At 47.5% G+C, this 15,299-nt stretch overlaps 1 protein-coding gene across 5 annotated transcripts in view; it reads right to left on the reverse strand.

The window, feature by feature from the left end:
* DSCAM (DS cell adhesion molecule) overlaps positions 1–15,299 on the reverse strand; it is a 336,141-nt gene that overhangs the window by 195,598 nt on the left and 125,244 nt on the right. For all 5 annotated transcript variants that reach the window (XM_072138796.1, XM_072138794.1, XM_072138795.1 and 2 more), the window contains exon 6: positions 9,782–10,057. In XM_072138796.1, coding sequence (XP_071994897.1) covers positions 9,782–10,057 — 276 coding nt within the window. The remainder of the gene's footprint in view (positions 1–9,781; positions 10,058–15,299) is intronic.

The raw sequence follows: 15,299 nt of genomic DNA on the forward strand, positions 1-15,299 counted from the left end.
AAGTCTTTAGGTAATAGGAGGATAGTTTCCAATACCAAATCACAGCATGTCTCATGATAACAAGAAATATCCATTGGCAGAATAGTGAGTGCAGCTCTGGTGTATAATACAGGATGTAACTCAGGATCAGTACAGGATAAGTAATGTCATGTATGTACACAGTGACTGCACCAGCAGCAGAATAGTGAGTGCAGCTCTGGGGTATAATACGGGATGTAACTCAGGATCAGTACAGGATAAGTAATGTCATGTATGTACACAGTGACTGCACCAGCAGCAGAATAGTGAGTGCAGCTCTGGTGTATAATACAGGATGTAACTCAGGATCAGTACAGGATAAGTAATGTCATGTATGTACACAGTGACTGCACCAGCAGCAGAATAGTGAGTGCAGCTCTGGTGTATAATACAGGATGTAACTCAGGATCAGTACAGTATAAGTAATGTCATGTATGTACACAGTGACTGCACCAGCAGCAGAATAGTGAGTGCAGATCTGGGGTATAATACAGGATGTAACTCAGGATCAGTACAGGATAAGTAATGTCATGTATGTACACAGTGACTGCACCACCAGCAGAATAGTGAGTGCAGCTCTGGGGTATAATACAGGATGTAACTCAGGATCAGTACAGGATAAGTAATGTCATGTATGTACACAGTGACTGCACCAGCAGCAGAATAGTGAGTGCAGCTCTGGTGTATAATACAGGATGTAACTCAGGATCAGTACAGGATAAGTAATGTCATGTATGTACACAGTGACTGCACCAGCAGCAGAATAGTGAGTGCAGCTCTGGTGTATAATACAGGATGTAACTCAGGATCAGTACAGTATAAGTAATGTCATGTATGTACACAGTGACTGCACCAGCAGCAGAATAGTGAGTGCAGATCTGGGGTATAATACAGGATGTAACTCAGGATCAGTACAGGATAAGTAATGTCATGTATGTACACAGTGACTGCACCAGCAGCAGAATAGTGAGTGCATCTCTGGTGTGCCTCGTTACCTCGTTAACTCTCTGTTGCTGTGAGAGGCTGTGTGCTGCTGCTGCTCCTGAGCTCCAGGGAAAACTACCTCCACCTGGGGCCTGCTCTCTCCTCTCCCAGGGAGGGAGTGGGTTTTCAGGCATGAGCCAGGGCAGCAAGTCCCAGGCTCCTGCTTCCCGGTCTAGGCCGGCGGGAGGCAGGGGTAGCCAGGAACCGGCCAGCGCTGCGGAAGCCTTGGGGGTGAGAAGATCTGCAAGGAACAGCAGCAATGCTGCTCCAAGTACCCCCAGGCCAGCTAAGGCTTCAAAAAGCAGCAAGACCTCAGAAAAGATGAATACCTCAGGAAAGCTGGATACCTCGGGAAAGCTGGGTACTTCGGAAAAGCTGGATACCGCAGGAAAGCTGAGTGCTCAGAGAGGTGAGGCTGACCTCAGTGAAGAGGGCTGGGGAATGCTGAGGACCCGGGAGTCTATTTCCAGCTATGCCTCCCGGGCTCTGGGCCACCTCTCTGAGTACGAAGAAGCCAGCAAGACGGTGAGGAGACTGCGGGAGGAGCTCAGGTGCGCCCATGCCAGGGCAAGCTCTGCACCAAGGAGGAAGAAGGACCAGATTATGGCAGAGATTTCCAGGCTCCAGACTAACATCCAGGCCTTGGAGGAGAGGAAGGCTTACCTACTGGAGAGGAGCGGGCCGTTTAAAGAAAAGATCCTTAATGATGAGAGATTCCGGGAGATGGAGGAGGAAAAGCAGAGGCGGCTGATGGGGCTTCAGCCAGAGAGTCAGATGGAGGAGGAAAGTCCGGTACCGTGCAGTGGGCCCCCTGCAGGACAAGCGGCTATGTCATCTGGCTGCGGTTCTGCCGGCCCGGGTGAGGATAGTGACAGCCACCAGGGAGGGGCGCTGATGGAGGAGATCCGACGGCTCGAGTCCCCTGTGCACCTCCAGGACTTTACTTTTGGAGACGATCTGCCGGAGGATGCACCGGGGGGCAGCAAACCACGAAAGAAGAAGACCAAATCCGTGGAAGTGGTGAGTCTAGTCTACAGCCCCCTCCCCGTAAAACCCGAGTCGGCCGCAGGGTCAGCTCACTGTGCGAGCCCCGTTACCCAGCCCAGCGCGGGTCCTGCAGTGGACTCAGTGCCAGGGAGCGGGGAGATTACAGGTGTGACATCTGATGTGGCGATGGGCTCCGTCTCTGTTTGTGGTAACAGTGGAGGAGCAGGGGAGGCATCGGCCGCGAGGCCGGACAGTAAGGGCGGCTCGGCAGTGGCGATACCATCGAAATCCAGTGCTGTGGTGCGTCCCCCAGTGGGAGGGGGGGATAGCCCGGCACTGGTGGCAGCTTCCGGTGCCTCGGCGCCTCTTCATGCTGTTGCCGCTAATCACTCGGTTATGGAGCGGCGGCAGTGTGGAGGGGTCGCTGAGGCTGAGGGCTCCGGACCTCCCAAACCTAAAGTCCTATTTTGTGTTGGTGTTGGAGACAGTCTGCAGACGAGTGCTGAGGAAGGTGGGGATAAGCGGTGCCACATACCAGCCAAAGATCAGCGGCGACTCCTACCTTCCTCTAAGAAAAGTAAAATAACATCTGCTACCGATGATGCGGAGGGCACAAGTGTGACACAAGTTGGGGTTCCCTCTGGGCGATGCGCTGCGGGGGGACCCCCGTCCCTTGTGCCTGAAGATGCGGAGGTGGTCTTGTCTGCTAATGTTGTTGCTGGTCCAGCCAGTGTGAGTGGAGTCAGTAATGTTGTGGTGGATAATGTGAATGGTGTGAGTGGTGGAGAATCTTTTCCAGCTTTGGGGGTGAGTGATGGAGGGACTGGTGGCTGAGTGTAACATGCAGGTGGGTAGTGTTAATGTGGTGGGTGCAGGGGTTGGTCCGGTTGCTCCCCCAGTGGCGGCCCCTATTAAGAGCTATGCCAGTGTCGCTGCTGGGGGAAGTAGGGGTCCATCATCCTCGTCTCTGGGCTCTGGGGACGGCTTTTTGCAACGGCGCCTCCTGCAGGCCTTACAGAAGGGAGAAAGGACGATCAATGTAGCGGGGCAGGAGGTTGATTTGTCGTTTTGGATAGAGAGGCACGGCCTGTCTGCCTTCCGAGAGCAAAGAGGCAGGGAGACATCATGGTCGCTCCCGACAACCGGGCCAGGTGCTAACCGTAGGGAATGTGGTCCGTCTTCGGTGGCGTGGCAGTGATGTGTGTCCCCCTCGGGCACGGGTAGTTGAGCTGCTGCTGAAGATGGACTTCAAGGCGGCTGACATCTTTGCCTTGATCCATCCCTATGGTACATCTGAGTTTGATATCAGCTTTGTTCGGCCGGAGGGGCTTGAGCTCTTCTGGTCCAACTATGAGCTGAGATACAACGAGCCCGAGTGGCGGGACTTTGCTGTGCAAGCAGTGTCCCGCCAGAGCGAACTCAAGAAAGTGACCGTTCTTACCCGTAACGAATCACTATCTTGCTTTGACATCATGACCTGGATGAATCGTTATGGAGAGGTACTGGGAGTACCCGAGAAAAATCGTGATGAGTATGGTATCTGGTCAGGGGCCTGGACCTTCATGGTGAAGTTGAGGCGTTCAGGTAACTCAGTCGCCCACATCCCTTCATCAGCCTTCCTGGGGAGGGATCGGATCCTGATCTTCTACCGGGGGCAGCCTAGGCTGTGTCACAGGTGCGGTGACCCCACACATTTCAGCGCAAACTGCACCGTGCAGAAGTGTGCGTTGTGTGGGGGTGTCGGCCATCTCGCTGCATCCTGTACAGGGCAGATTAGGTGTAACCTGTGTGGTGATCTCGGTCACCCGTACAGTCGTTGTCCTCTTTCCTTCGCTAATGCGGGCTCAGCCTCAGCGGGTGAAAGCCATGAGGCTGAATCTGCTGGGGAGGGGACTAGCAGAGGTGGAGGAATGGAGGGGCCAGGGAAGAAAGACAGGAAAAAGACGCCTGCCCAGCTAAGGCGTCTAGAGAAGCGTCAACAGGAGAGAGAGCGGGGGGAGTCTCGGGCTGCTGGGACAACCTCTGGCGCTCTCCTAGAGACCACACCTGTCGCTGAGGCCCCAGGGGAGGATGTACTGGATGAGGAGGTCAGGAGGATCGAGAGAGAGGAAGGTGCCACGTCCTCAGACTCCTCCCATTATGAGAGTATGGACGAGGATAATAGGGCGTGGCTAGAGGAAAAGCGTAAGCGTGGCGCCAAAAAGAAGAAAAAGGGTAAAAAGAAGGGAGGTGTAAGATCTTCTCCCTCCCTGACTAAGGTACCCAAGGAAGGTGCAACCGACCCCCCGCTGGTCGAACTTTCAAATCGATTCCTGGCCCTGGATGGAGCCTCTCCTGCCGATGGAGGGGCTGAGGGTGAAGGGCCAGAGGTGGCGGAGCCTGCAGGAGGTGCCGAGTCTCCCCCTGGGGAGTCAGGGTCCTCAGGAGGGGAGACTGGCCCAGAGTCTGGAGACGAGGATGAGGGGGCAGGTCCTGGATCTGCCCCTGAAGCATCAGAGGTGCGGGAGATGGACACCACAATATGTCTAAAAAGGGGGTGTTCATTTCCCGAGGGTGGTGGTAAGATGGGTAAAAAGAAAGCCGTCTAACTCAATCACTCATGATGGCGGCACCCACTCCGTTGACGCTGGCGTCCATTAATGTCGCCAGCATTAAGTCTGATGCGGCTAGATTTGCGGCCTTTGATTTTCTCGGCCGTGTTGAAGCCGACATTTTATTTTTGCAGGAGACCAGGCTGCCAGATTTGGCGGCCGTGTTTAAAGCTAAGAGGGAATGGAGACACGGGCCTTCCTATTGGTCTCTTGCGGCCGAGCCGTATAGCGGAGTGGCGGTCCTTTTTACCGCACCGGTAGAATGCCGACGAGTTATTGAGTTAGAAATGGGGAGGTGCCTGATCCTGGATGTCCTCATGAAGGGACAAGAACTTCGTCTTATTAACATCTATGGTCCCCAGTCCAAGTGGGACAGGAAGTGTCTCTTTATGAGGATCAAGCCCTACCTTTTTACAAGTCGGCAGGTGGTCTTTGGAGGGGACTTCAATGCTGTCACGAGGTCCCAGGATAGGGGAGGTTCCAGAGACAAGCTGACTTATGATAGCGTCGCTCTTAATAGCATAGCCAGTGAGGCTCGCCTGGTGGATGTCCACATCCGGCACACCCCAGGCCGCACGGGGTTCACCTATTATAGGGGTAGCTGCAGGTCTAGAATAGACAGGTTTTATTTAAAGGAGGAAGCCATCTCTTCAGCAGTGTCCGTTGTTGAGGTGGAGTTCTCCGACCACTGTTTAATTTTGTTTTCTCTGAATGTTACAGAGACCCCCCGGATGGGAAGAGGCTACTGGAAGCTCAATTCGTCTCTCCTGGAAGAAGCGGAGATCAGACAATCGTTTGAGGACTTTCTTCAGAGCCAGGTACCATTGCTGGGCCTTTGTAGCAGTAAGTCAGAGTGGTGGGAGATGCTCAAGAAAAGGGTGGCGAGATTCTCGAGCCTCAGGAGCCTGGACAGGTACCGCCTGTATCAAGGCCTGAGGAGGAAACTCGAGCATCTCGTCTCGACTGGAGGTAGTCGTGAGGACATCTCCAGAGTGAAATCCTTGCTGAAGAGGTGTCAGTACGATAGACACGCATCTTTGGTTTTTGAGAGGGATTACGGGAAATACCGCTCGCCCGACCCATACAGAAACTGCAAGATGTCAGTGAATGGTAAAGTTGTCACAGGACTGGTTGACAGTACGGGATCCCTGAAAAGGTCCAGATCAGGGATTCTGGAGGTCGTCAGATCCTTCTACTCGCACCTCTTGGGCAGGAAGGATCTAGATCGGGATGTGATGTCGGCTTTCCTGGCTGAAACTGTCCCTGAGCCAGGAGTAGACCCCTCTCTTGATGTTTTGACAGAGATGATTAGGGAAGAGGAAGTCAGCCGGGCGATTGAAGGGCTCGCCCTCAAGAAATCGCCAGGTCCGGATGGCTTAACATCCGAGTTTTATAAGACCTTTAAGGACGCCTTGGTTCCCCTCTTGACTGAGGTATTCAATGAGTGTCTTTCCTCGGGCGCTCTGCCGAAGTCAATGAGGAGGTCTGCCCTGATCATCCTGTCAAAGGGTAAGGACCGATCTCGTATTGAGAACTGGCGTCCCATAGCGCTTCTCAATACGGACAGAAAGGTTTTGGCAAAGGTGCTGTTTAATCGGCTGGTGCAGTTTGCACCCCGGCTCCTTTCGGGGACCCAGCACTGCTCTGTTCCAGGCCGCAGTACATTTAGTGCTGTGCTTTGTGTCCGGGAGGCAGTGGAACAGGGCAGGGCTGGTAACTGGAAGGGGTACTTGCTGTCCTTGGATCAGGCAAAAGCGTTTGATCGGGTTAACCACGAGTACCTCTGGTCTGTCCTTCTGAGGTATGGCCTGCCGGGTGGGTTTGTCAATTGGCTGAAAGTTTTGTACGCAGGGGCAGAGAGTTTCCCGCTTGTGAACGGTTGGATTGGCCGCTCTTTTGAGGTTGGGTCTGGTGTTCGCCAGGGTTGTCCTCTGAGCCCACTACTGTACGTGTTCGCGATTGACCCATTCCTTAGGAGGGTTGATCGTGGGCCGTTGGTGGGAGTCGGGATGGACCGGGCAGCACCGGAAGCCACTCTAAGGGTGGTAGCGTATGCCGATGACGTCACTGTTTTTGTGTCCTCGAGAGGGGAGGCGCAATGGGTGATGTCAGAGGTTGACCGCTACTCAGAGGCTTCTGGGTCCAAGATCAACCGGGATAAGTGTGAGAGTCTCTGGCTGGGAGAGGGAGGTCCAGGCTTTGATCTCCCGGACACTCTTCCAGGGCCCCAAGACTCTGCCAAAGTTCTCGGCATCGAATTTGGCCAGGGGGATTACCCCATGCAAAACTGGGACGGCAGGCTTAAGATCGCCGCTCAGAGGGTGGACCAGTGGAAGGGTTGGTCTTTGACCCTCAGAGAAAGGGTTAATCTGATCAAAACTTACCTGCTCCCATTGCTGATATATCTGGGCAGTGTGTGCATGTTGCCAGAACCCCTCTGGACTCGGGTCTACAGTCTGTTCTTTCAGCTGTTATGGGGGAATAGGCTGAACCTTATCAAGAGGGAGGTTACTTACCGCACGAGGAGACAAGGAGGGTTGTGTATGGTCAACCCTGTGGTGTTCCTAGTGAATACCTTTCTTAAGATCAATGTTGCAAACCTCTGGAAAGAGAGGGCTCCTCCGTGGGTATACTCCTGCAGGGGATGGTTTCGGCCTTTCTTCCAGGAATGGGAGACAGGAGGACAAGTGAAGGATCTTCGTACACCGCATGGGCATCTTCCGGCTTACGCTACCCCGGTTCTGAAGGTGATTCGCCGGTGGGGTCTGGGAATGTGGGAGATCAGGACCATGTCGAGGAAACTCCTTGACAAGAGGGTTCTGTTGACCCATTTCCAGAAGCCTCTGGCCCTCAGGGATTGCCCAAGTCGGGATCTGGGGGTGGGTTTGAGTTTATTGAATTCCATCAGGATCCCCTTGAAGTTTTGGGACGTGACTTGGCGCTGCTTCCATGGAAAGCTGTGTGTGAGGGACAATCTGAAGTGTAGGAGCTCTGAGGAAAGGGGTTGTCCCCGGGAGGAGTGCGGTGGTCTGCTGGAGAGCATGGACCACTTCCTGCTTCAGTGCCCCTTTAACACAGAGGTGTACAACCGGGTGGGCGCTTCCATCCATTGGCCCTGGTTGGCCGGTCTCTCCTATGCGGAGTGGGCCTATGGAGCATTCAGAGGCCTGGGTGGCCGGGACCGCTGCACGTTATTCCTAGTCAGTCTAGTGGTCAGGTACCACACGTGGAACGCACGGTGTTTAGTATCGACGCAGCGTAAAATCCTCCCGGTGGATGAGGTGGTTAGGAACATTGTGGGTGACCTGGTGAAGGTGCGCTCTCTGGAGTATGAGAGGCTGGGCACGGGGAGGGCCTCTCTCCTTTGGAGGGGGTTCTCCTTTAGTGTCCCTTAGTCTGTCATCTCCTCTCCTGGTGTTGGGCTGAAGCTGACACTGTAGATTTTTGTTTTGTATCTGAGCATGTAGTGATGTAGGGGCTTGCAGGCGCCGAACCTGGGCTTTATGTGGTTTTGATATATGTTGATATGTTTAATGTGTTTGTATCTTATGTACAGTGTATATAGTTATATGTAGTTATAGTTCTTGTGTGTATATAGATTGGTTGGTTTTGGGGTGTTGGTGTTAGGGTGTTAGGTTGGGAGGGGGGTGGACGGGACTTGGACTGTACGATCCTGGGCACTGGTCTGGACTATATAACGCGAACTTTGGACGTTAGACCAGTGTCTGGGGGGGGAGGGTGATGGGCGTGGGATTTAGTTAGTTATATTTTATGTTATTTTATGTTATTAATGTTATTTCCGTTATATTCATTGTTATTTCTGTGTTTATTTATTTATGTGTATTTTGCTGTGTATTTTGATATTAAAAAAAAAAAAAATTTAGGTGGTGGGATTGGGTGAAGGTTTTGTTTGTTTTCATGCTGTGTGTGTGGTGTGTGTGTGGCTGGGCCAGGAGGTTTTGTAAGTTTATTTTCGTTTATATTTGTTCTTTTGTAATTCTTTTGCCAGAAGTTATGGCTTTATTTATGTTTATTATTGTAATGTTTTTCACTTTTATATAAAATAAAAGATTTACAGGATGTAACTCAGAATCAGTACAGGATAAGTAATGTCATGTATGTACACAGTGACTGCACCAGCAGCAGAATAGTGAGTGCAGCTCTGGGGTATAATACAGGATGTAACTCAGGATCAGTACAGGGTAAGTAATGTCATGTATATACACAGTGACTGCACCACCAGCAGAATAGTGAGTGCAGGTCTGGAGTATGATACAGGATGTAACTCAGGATCAGTACAGGATAAGTAATGTCACGTATGTACACAGTGACTGCACCAGCAGCAGAATAGTGAGTGCAGCTCTGGGGTATAATACAGGATGTAACTCAGGATCAGTACAGGATAAGTAATGTCATGTATGTACACAGTGACTGCACCAGCAGCAGAATAGTGAGTGCAGCTCTGGGGTATAATACAGGATGTAACTCAGGATCAGTACAGGATAAGTAATGTCATGTATGTACACAGTGACTGCACCAGCAGCAGAATAGTGAGTGCAGCTCTGGGGTATAATACAGGATGTAACTCAGGATCAGTACAGGATAAGTAATGTCATGTATGTACACAGTGACTGCACCAGCAGCAGAATAGTGAGTGCAGCTCTGGGGTATAATACAGGATGTAACTCAGGATCAGTACAGGATAAGTAATGTCATGTATGTACACAGTGACTGCATCAGCAGCAGAATAGTGAGTGCAGCTCTGGGGTATAATACAGGATGTAACTCAGGATCAGTACAGGATAAGTAATGTCATGTATGTACACAGTGACTGCACCAGCAGCAGAATAGTGAGTGCAGCTCTGGGGTATAATACAGGATGTAACTCAGCATCAGTACAGGATAAGTAATGTCATGTATGTACACAGTGACTGCACCAGCAGCAGAATAGTGAGTGCAGCTCTGGGGTATAATACAGGATGTAACTCAGCATCAGTACAGGATAAGTAATGTCATGTATGTACACAGTGACTGCATCAGCAGAATAGTGAGTAGAGGTCTGGAAGATTAGGTAAGGTTTTTACGTATGGTCCTAAAAAGGAAGACCCAAAACTGCTCAATGTAAAAAGGGTAATTTTTCGTGACCTTTTGTCAATTCCTTACCTATACACAGTATATTAATAATTATGGTGATATTGTACCTTCCAGCACCACCAGCACATAATCCTGGGCGGACATCCGGTCTTTCCGTATGAAGCACTGATAGGCGCCGTTGTCACTTTTTGCCATGGCGTCCATGATGAGGGTTTCCCTGTTGATTCCTGTGATTCTAACATTGCTCCCAGCGTTGATGATATCCCCATTCCTGTACCAGGTGATGTCAGGGTCATCTGTCCCGGACAGACTACATGATAATGTCACCTGACTTCCGACGCTGGTCTTCACTTTCCTTGGACTGATTGTCACCTTAAGGGGTTCTGCCAAAATAGAAATACAAATTACATTATCACGGGACCAAGAGGCGAAGGCAACAAAATTATCAGACAAGACCAAGGAAAATCCTGTTATCAAGATGAAGGAAGGAAATTATGTTTTAATCAGTTTTTTTTATTTAGATTAACATTCCTTGTGTGTTATACCAAAAATAATTAGGAGAATACAAACAACAATTACATTACCACCCCCTATGTACAAGAATATAACTACTATAATACTGCCCCCTATGTATAAGAATATAACTACTATAATACTGCCCCCTATGTACAGGAATATAACTACTATAATACTGCCCCCTATGTACAAGAATATAACTACTATAATACTGCCCCCTATGTACATGAATATAACTACTATAATACTGCCCCCTATGTACATGAATATAACTACTATAATACTGCCCCCTATGTATAAGAATATAACTACTATAATACTGCCCCCTATGTACAGGAATATAACTACTATAATACTGCCCCCTATGTACAGGAATATAACTACTATAATACTGCCCCCTATGTACAAGAATATAACTGCTATAATACTGCCCCCTATGTACAAGAATATAACTGCTATAATACTGCCCCCTATGTACAAGAATATAACTACTATAATACTGCCCCCTATGTACAAGAATATAACTACTATAATACTGCCTCCTATGTACAGGAATATAACTACTATAATACTGCCCTCTATTTACAAGAATATAACTACTATAATACTGCCCCCTATGTACAAGAATATAACTACTATAATACTACCCCCTATGTACAGGAATATAACTACTATAATACTGCCCCCTATGTACAAGAATATAACTACTATAATACTGCCCCCTATGTACAAGAATATAACTACTATAATACTACCCCCTATGTACAGGAATATAACTACTATAATACTGCCTCCTATGTACAAGAATATAACTGCAATAATACTGCCCCCTATGTACAAGAATATAACTACTATAATACTGCCCCCTATGTACAAGAATATAACTACTATCATACTGCCCCCTATGTACAAGAATATAACTACTATCATACTGCCCCTATGTACAAGAATATAACTACTATAATACTGCCCCCTATGTACAAGAATATAACTACTATAATACTGCCCCCTATGTACAAGAATATAACTACTATAATACTGCCCCCTATGCACAAGAATATAACTACCATAATACTGCCCCCTATGTACAAGAATATAACTGCTATAATACTGCCCCCTATGTACAGGAATATAACTACTATAATACTGCCCCCTATGTACAAGAATATAACTACTATAATACTGCCCCCTATGTACAGGAATATAACTACTATAATACTGCCCCCTATGTACAGGAATATAACTACTATAATACTGCCCCCTATGTACAGGAATATAACTACTATAATACAGCCCCCTATGTACAAGAATATAACTACTATAATACTGCCCCCTAGGTACAAGAATATAACAACTATAATACTGCCCCCTATGTACAGGAATATAACTACTATAATACTGTCCCCTATGTACATGAATATAACTACTATAATACTGCCCCCTATGTACAGGAATATAACTAATATAATACTGCCCCCTATGTACAGGGATATAACTACTATAATACTGCCCCCTATGTACAAGAATATAACTACTATAATACTGCCCCCTATGTACAGGGATATAACTACTATAATACTGCCCCCTATGTATAAGAATATAACTACTATAATACTGCCCCCTATGTACAGGGATATAACTACTATAATACTGCCCCCTATGTACAAGAATATAACTACTATAATACTGCCCCTATGTACAAGAATATAACTACTATAATACTGCCCCCTATGTACAAGAATATAACTACTATAATACTGTCCCCTATGCACAAGAATATAACTACTATAATACTGCCCCCTATGTACAGGAATATAACTACTATAATACTGCCCCCTATGTACAGGAATATAACTACTATAATACTGCCCCCTATGTAAAGGAATATAACTACTATAATACTGCCCCCTATGTACAAGGATATAACTACTATAATCCTGCCTCCTATGTACAAGGATATAACTACAGGCAGTCCCTGGGTTACGTACAAGATGGGGTCCATTGGTTTGTTCTTAAGTTGAATTTGAAGTCAAAACTGTATATTTTATAATTGTAGATCCAGACAAAGAAAATAAAAAATTCCCCGGTGACAATTGGAGTTTCAAATTTTTTTTCTGTAATGGGACCAAGGATTACCAATAAAACTTCATTACATTGCAGCCTGGAACTATACTAAAGCTTTCAGAGAGCTTCACCGGAGGTCACAGTGGGTAGAGGGGTCCGTCTTTAAGTATGGGTCGTCTGTAAGTCGGGTGTCCTTAAGCAGGGGACCGCCTGTACTATAATACTGCCTCCTATGTCTGTGCTTCTTAGTCTTTTGATAAATAATTACAATCCTTGTTGCTGTACATAATAAGTATCTGCAGTCCCAGTATTTCGGATGCTTCTCATGTCTATAACGCTCAGAAGTTTTGGATATGAAATAAGGTGCGTTATCCCTTTAATGCGCGCCGCTCTGTTTCCGTCTGATACACAGACACCCGTGCAGAACCGGTTGGGTTTTATTGCATCTGTTAATGTCACTCAATTTGGATAATTGAAAACACATCTGTAGACGATTATCGCTCTTCAGCAGATGGCGGTACCCGCTGGCTGACGCCTTTTATTTCCCTTTTAAGTACTACTTAGGCCGTCAGTCAGCGCGGTCATGTGCTCCAATGCAGAACAATCGCGTTTCCGTAATAAGACTTTTGTGTTGTTTTTTATTTTATGTCATTTTTTTTTTATGTATTATTTTCGCCACGCAAATAACGTCAACTCGTCCGTGGGAAAAACTGATACAACTTCTTTTTGTAGCGGTGAAGTGGAACTGTTAACGTGTTGCTGCGCACCCGCGCCAGAGTCAGCGAGCAGAAAGTTACTTATCCTCACATTTTATTATAGATTTATTCTTTTTATAATAATACAGTAATAATAATTCTTTATATAGCGCACACAGATTACGCAGCGCTGCACAAAGCATGACAAATGGGGCTCACAATATAATCACCTTCCAGTATGTTTTGGAGTGCGGGAGGAAACCGGAGGACCCGGAGGAAATCCACGCAAACACAGAGAGAACATATACACATACAAACTCTTTGCAGATTTTGACCCTAGGACATTTTAGTACAGAAAATATCATCGGCCACTACTGGGAAACCCCCAGCAAGATTCTGGTAACCGGCCTGGAATTCCCTAAAGATAGTAAAGGCCGCACCGGGGACTGTGGACTAGAATATATGGTGTGTTAAGCTGTATCCAAAATGTAAAAGCTAAAGAATTTCATGTATCTGTTTTTTTCATAGCTTTATATATATAAATATCACATTTTGGAAAATAGCTCCACAGCTGTCCACAGGATATGTATGGTATTGCAGTTTAATTGTTGGTAGCCAGGATGTGCTTCTTAAAGGGAATCTACCATTACAATCCGTCCTGATAAACCAGGGACATTACTCATAGATCCGGGCACCGGGACTGTGGTATCTTCTTATATATGTTATCCATGGCCTCCTTCCTTCTAAAATCAACTTTTAATATTATGCTAATTAACGAAAAGTGCTTTGAGTATGTGACCAGAGCCCGCCCGTGTTGTAGCTTCACAGATTGCTACACTGCCTCCCCCCCTCAGCACTTTCCCATCCCCTGCCTGATGTAATCTCACACAGTGGGATAGTGCTTCTGCACAGTGTACCAGTCTGTAAATCTACAACACTGAGGGGTTCCTTCTGACTCTTTAGAATAATTTCAAAAGTTGATATTAGAAGGAAGCCACGGATAACACATATAAGAAGATACCACAGTCCCGGTGCCTGGATCTATGAGTAATGTCCCTGGTTTATCATGGATCTGGATGGAAGGGGCTATAAAAATTATGATGAGTGTCACTCGTGTTTGTAGTCAGTTGCTGTGATGTGGTGCCCGTTACAGCAGCAGTGGTAGGCTGTAGTGGTGGGAGTGCACAGTATATATAACATCACCGTCTCTTGTATACAAAAAGAGGACAGCGGTAATGGATTGGCGCTGCAGATGAACAGAAGCATAAGTATCCGGGAGAGTATGAGCCTCACAAATACATAGAGTTAAATCATTTTCTGAACAACCCCAATAAAATATCACCTGTTATTGGAACTGGATCCAAGGATTAAGGAAGGAATTATTACCCCCACTATTTGCCAATTTAAGGGTACTTAGCCTTCCTCTGGATCAACACTGTAGGTTTGAGGACTTGAAGGACCTACATCTGGGCAGGGGCGTAACTTGAGGGGGTGCAGAGGTAGCGATCTCACCTGGGCCCAAGAGGTTTAGGGGGCCCTTATGGTGTCACTTTGCCATATGAGAAGACTATTACTATAAACCATACATTATAGTCGGGGGCCTGGCACAGACTTTGCACTGGGGCCCACCAGCTTCTAGTTACACCAATGCATCTGGGGGAGCTTTTCTCTATGCAGGTGTGCAATGAAATTATGGGGTCACATAACACAATTGTCTCCTATGCAGCACATGGTCCCCCTTCATCTTAATAAACCTCTCCTTGAGCCTCTGAGTTGCTTCAATACCTCCCATCACAGCTGATAGCAGCGCACCGGAGGACAAGGACCTCATTCATGTGACTATGATATCACCAAAGGTCCTGCACCTCTGCTGTCACATTCAGGTCTTTTGTCACCTGTGCAACATTGTAGTAAAAATGTTGCAGAATCAACAGGATTCCATAACAATAGTTACAAATGTCAGAGGTTTCTTGGAGCCTCCCCTGCACATGGCTGACATGTAAATCCTGTGTACAAGGAGTAGAAACATATTAAATCCTTTGCCTCTTATAGGAGATACAACACAGTAGGAATAAATGTCCGAAAGCAGCGGGTCCTACCGCTGACCTGGGGACTGCAGATCCCTAGGACCTACCACCTATAGAATGGAACTTCCTGATTCCCCATTATCGATAATTCACCTCTAATGAGTGGTTGGTGATGGTCGGCCCCTGAGGGACCCTCTGAAGCTGTATAACGGTGGGGCCACATCACACATTAGAATTTCGTGGCTCCCTAGAATGTAGTACCAATGCCCATATGTGTGGGGTACTGGAATGAATGGGCTAAGGTCCTGCAGAAGGAGCTGGTC

Source organism: Engystomops pustulosus, chromosome 2, assembly GCF_040894005.1.
Source record: "Engystomops pustulosus chromosome 2, aEngPut4.maternal, whole genome shotgun sequence".
In the NCBI taxonomy this organism is placed as follows: Eukaryota; Metazoa; Chordata; class Amphibia; order Anura; family Leptodactylidae; genus Engystomops; species Engystomops pustulosus.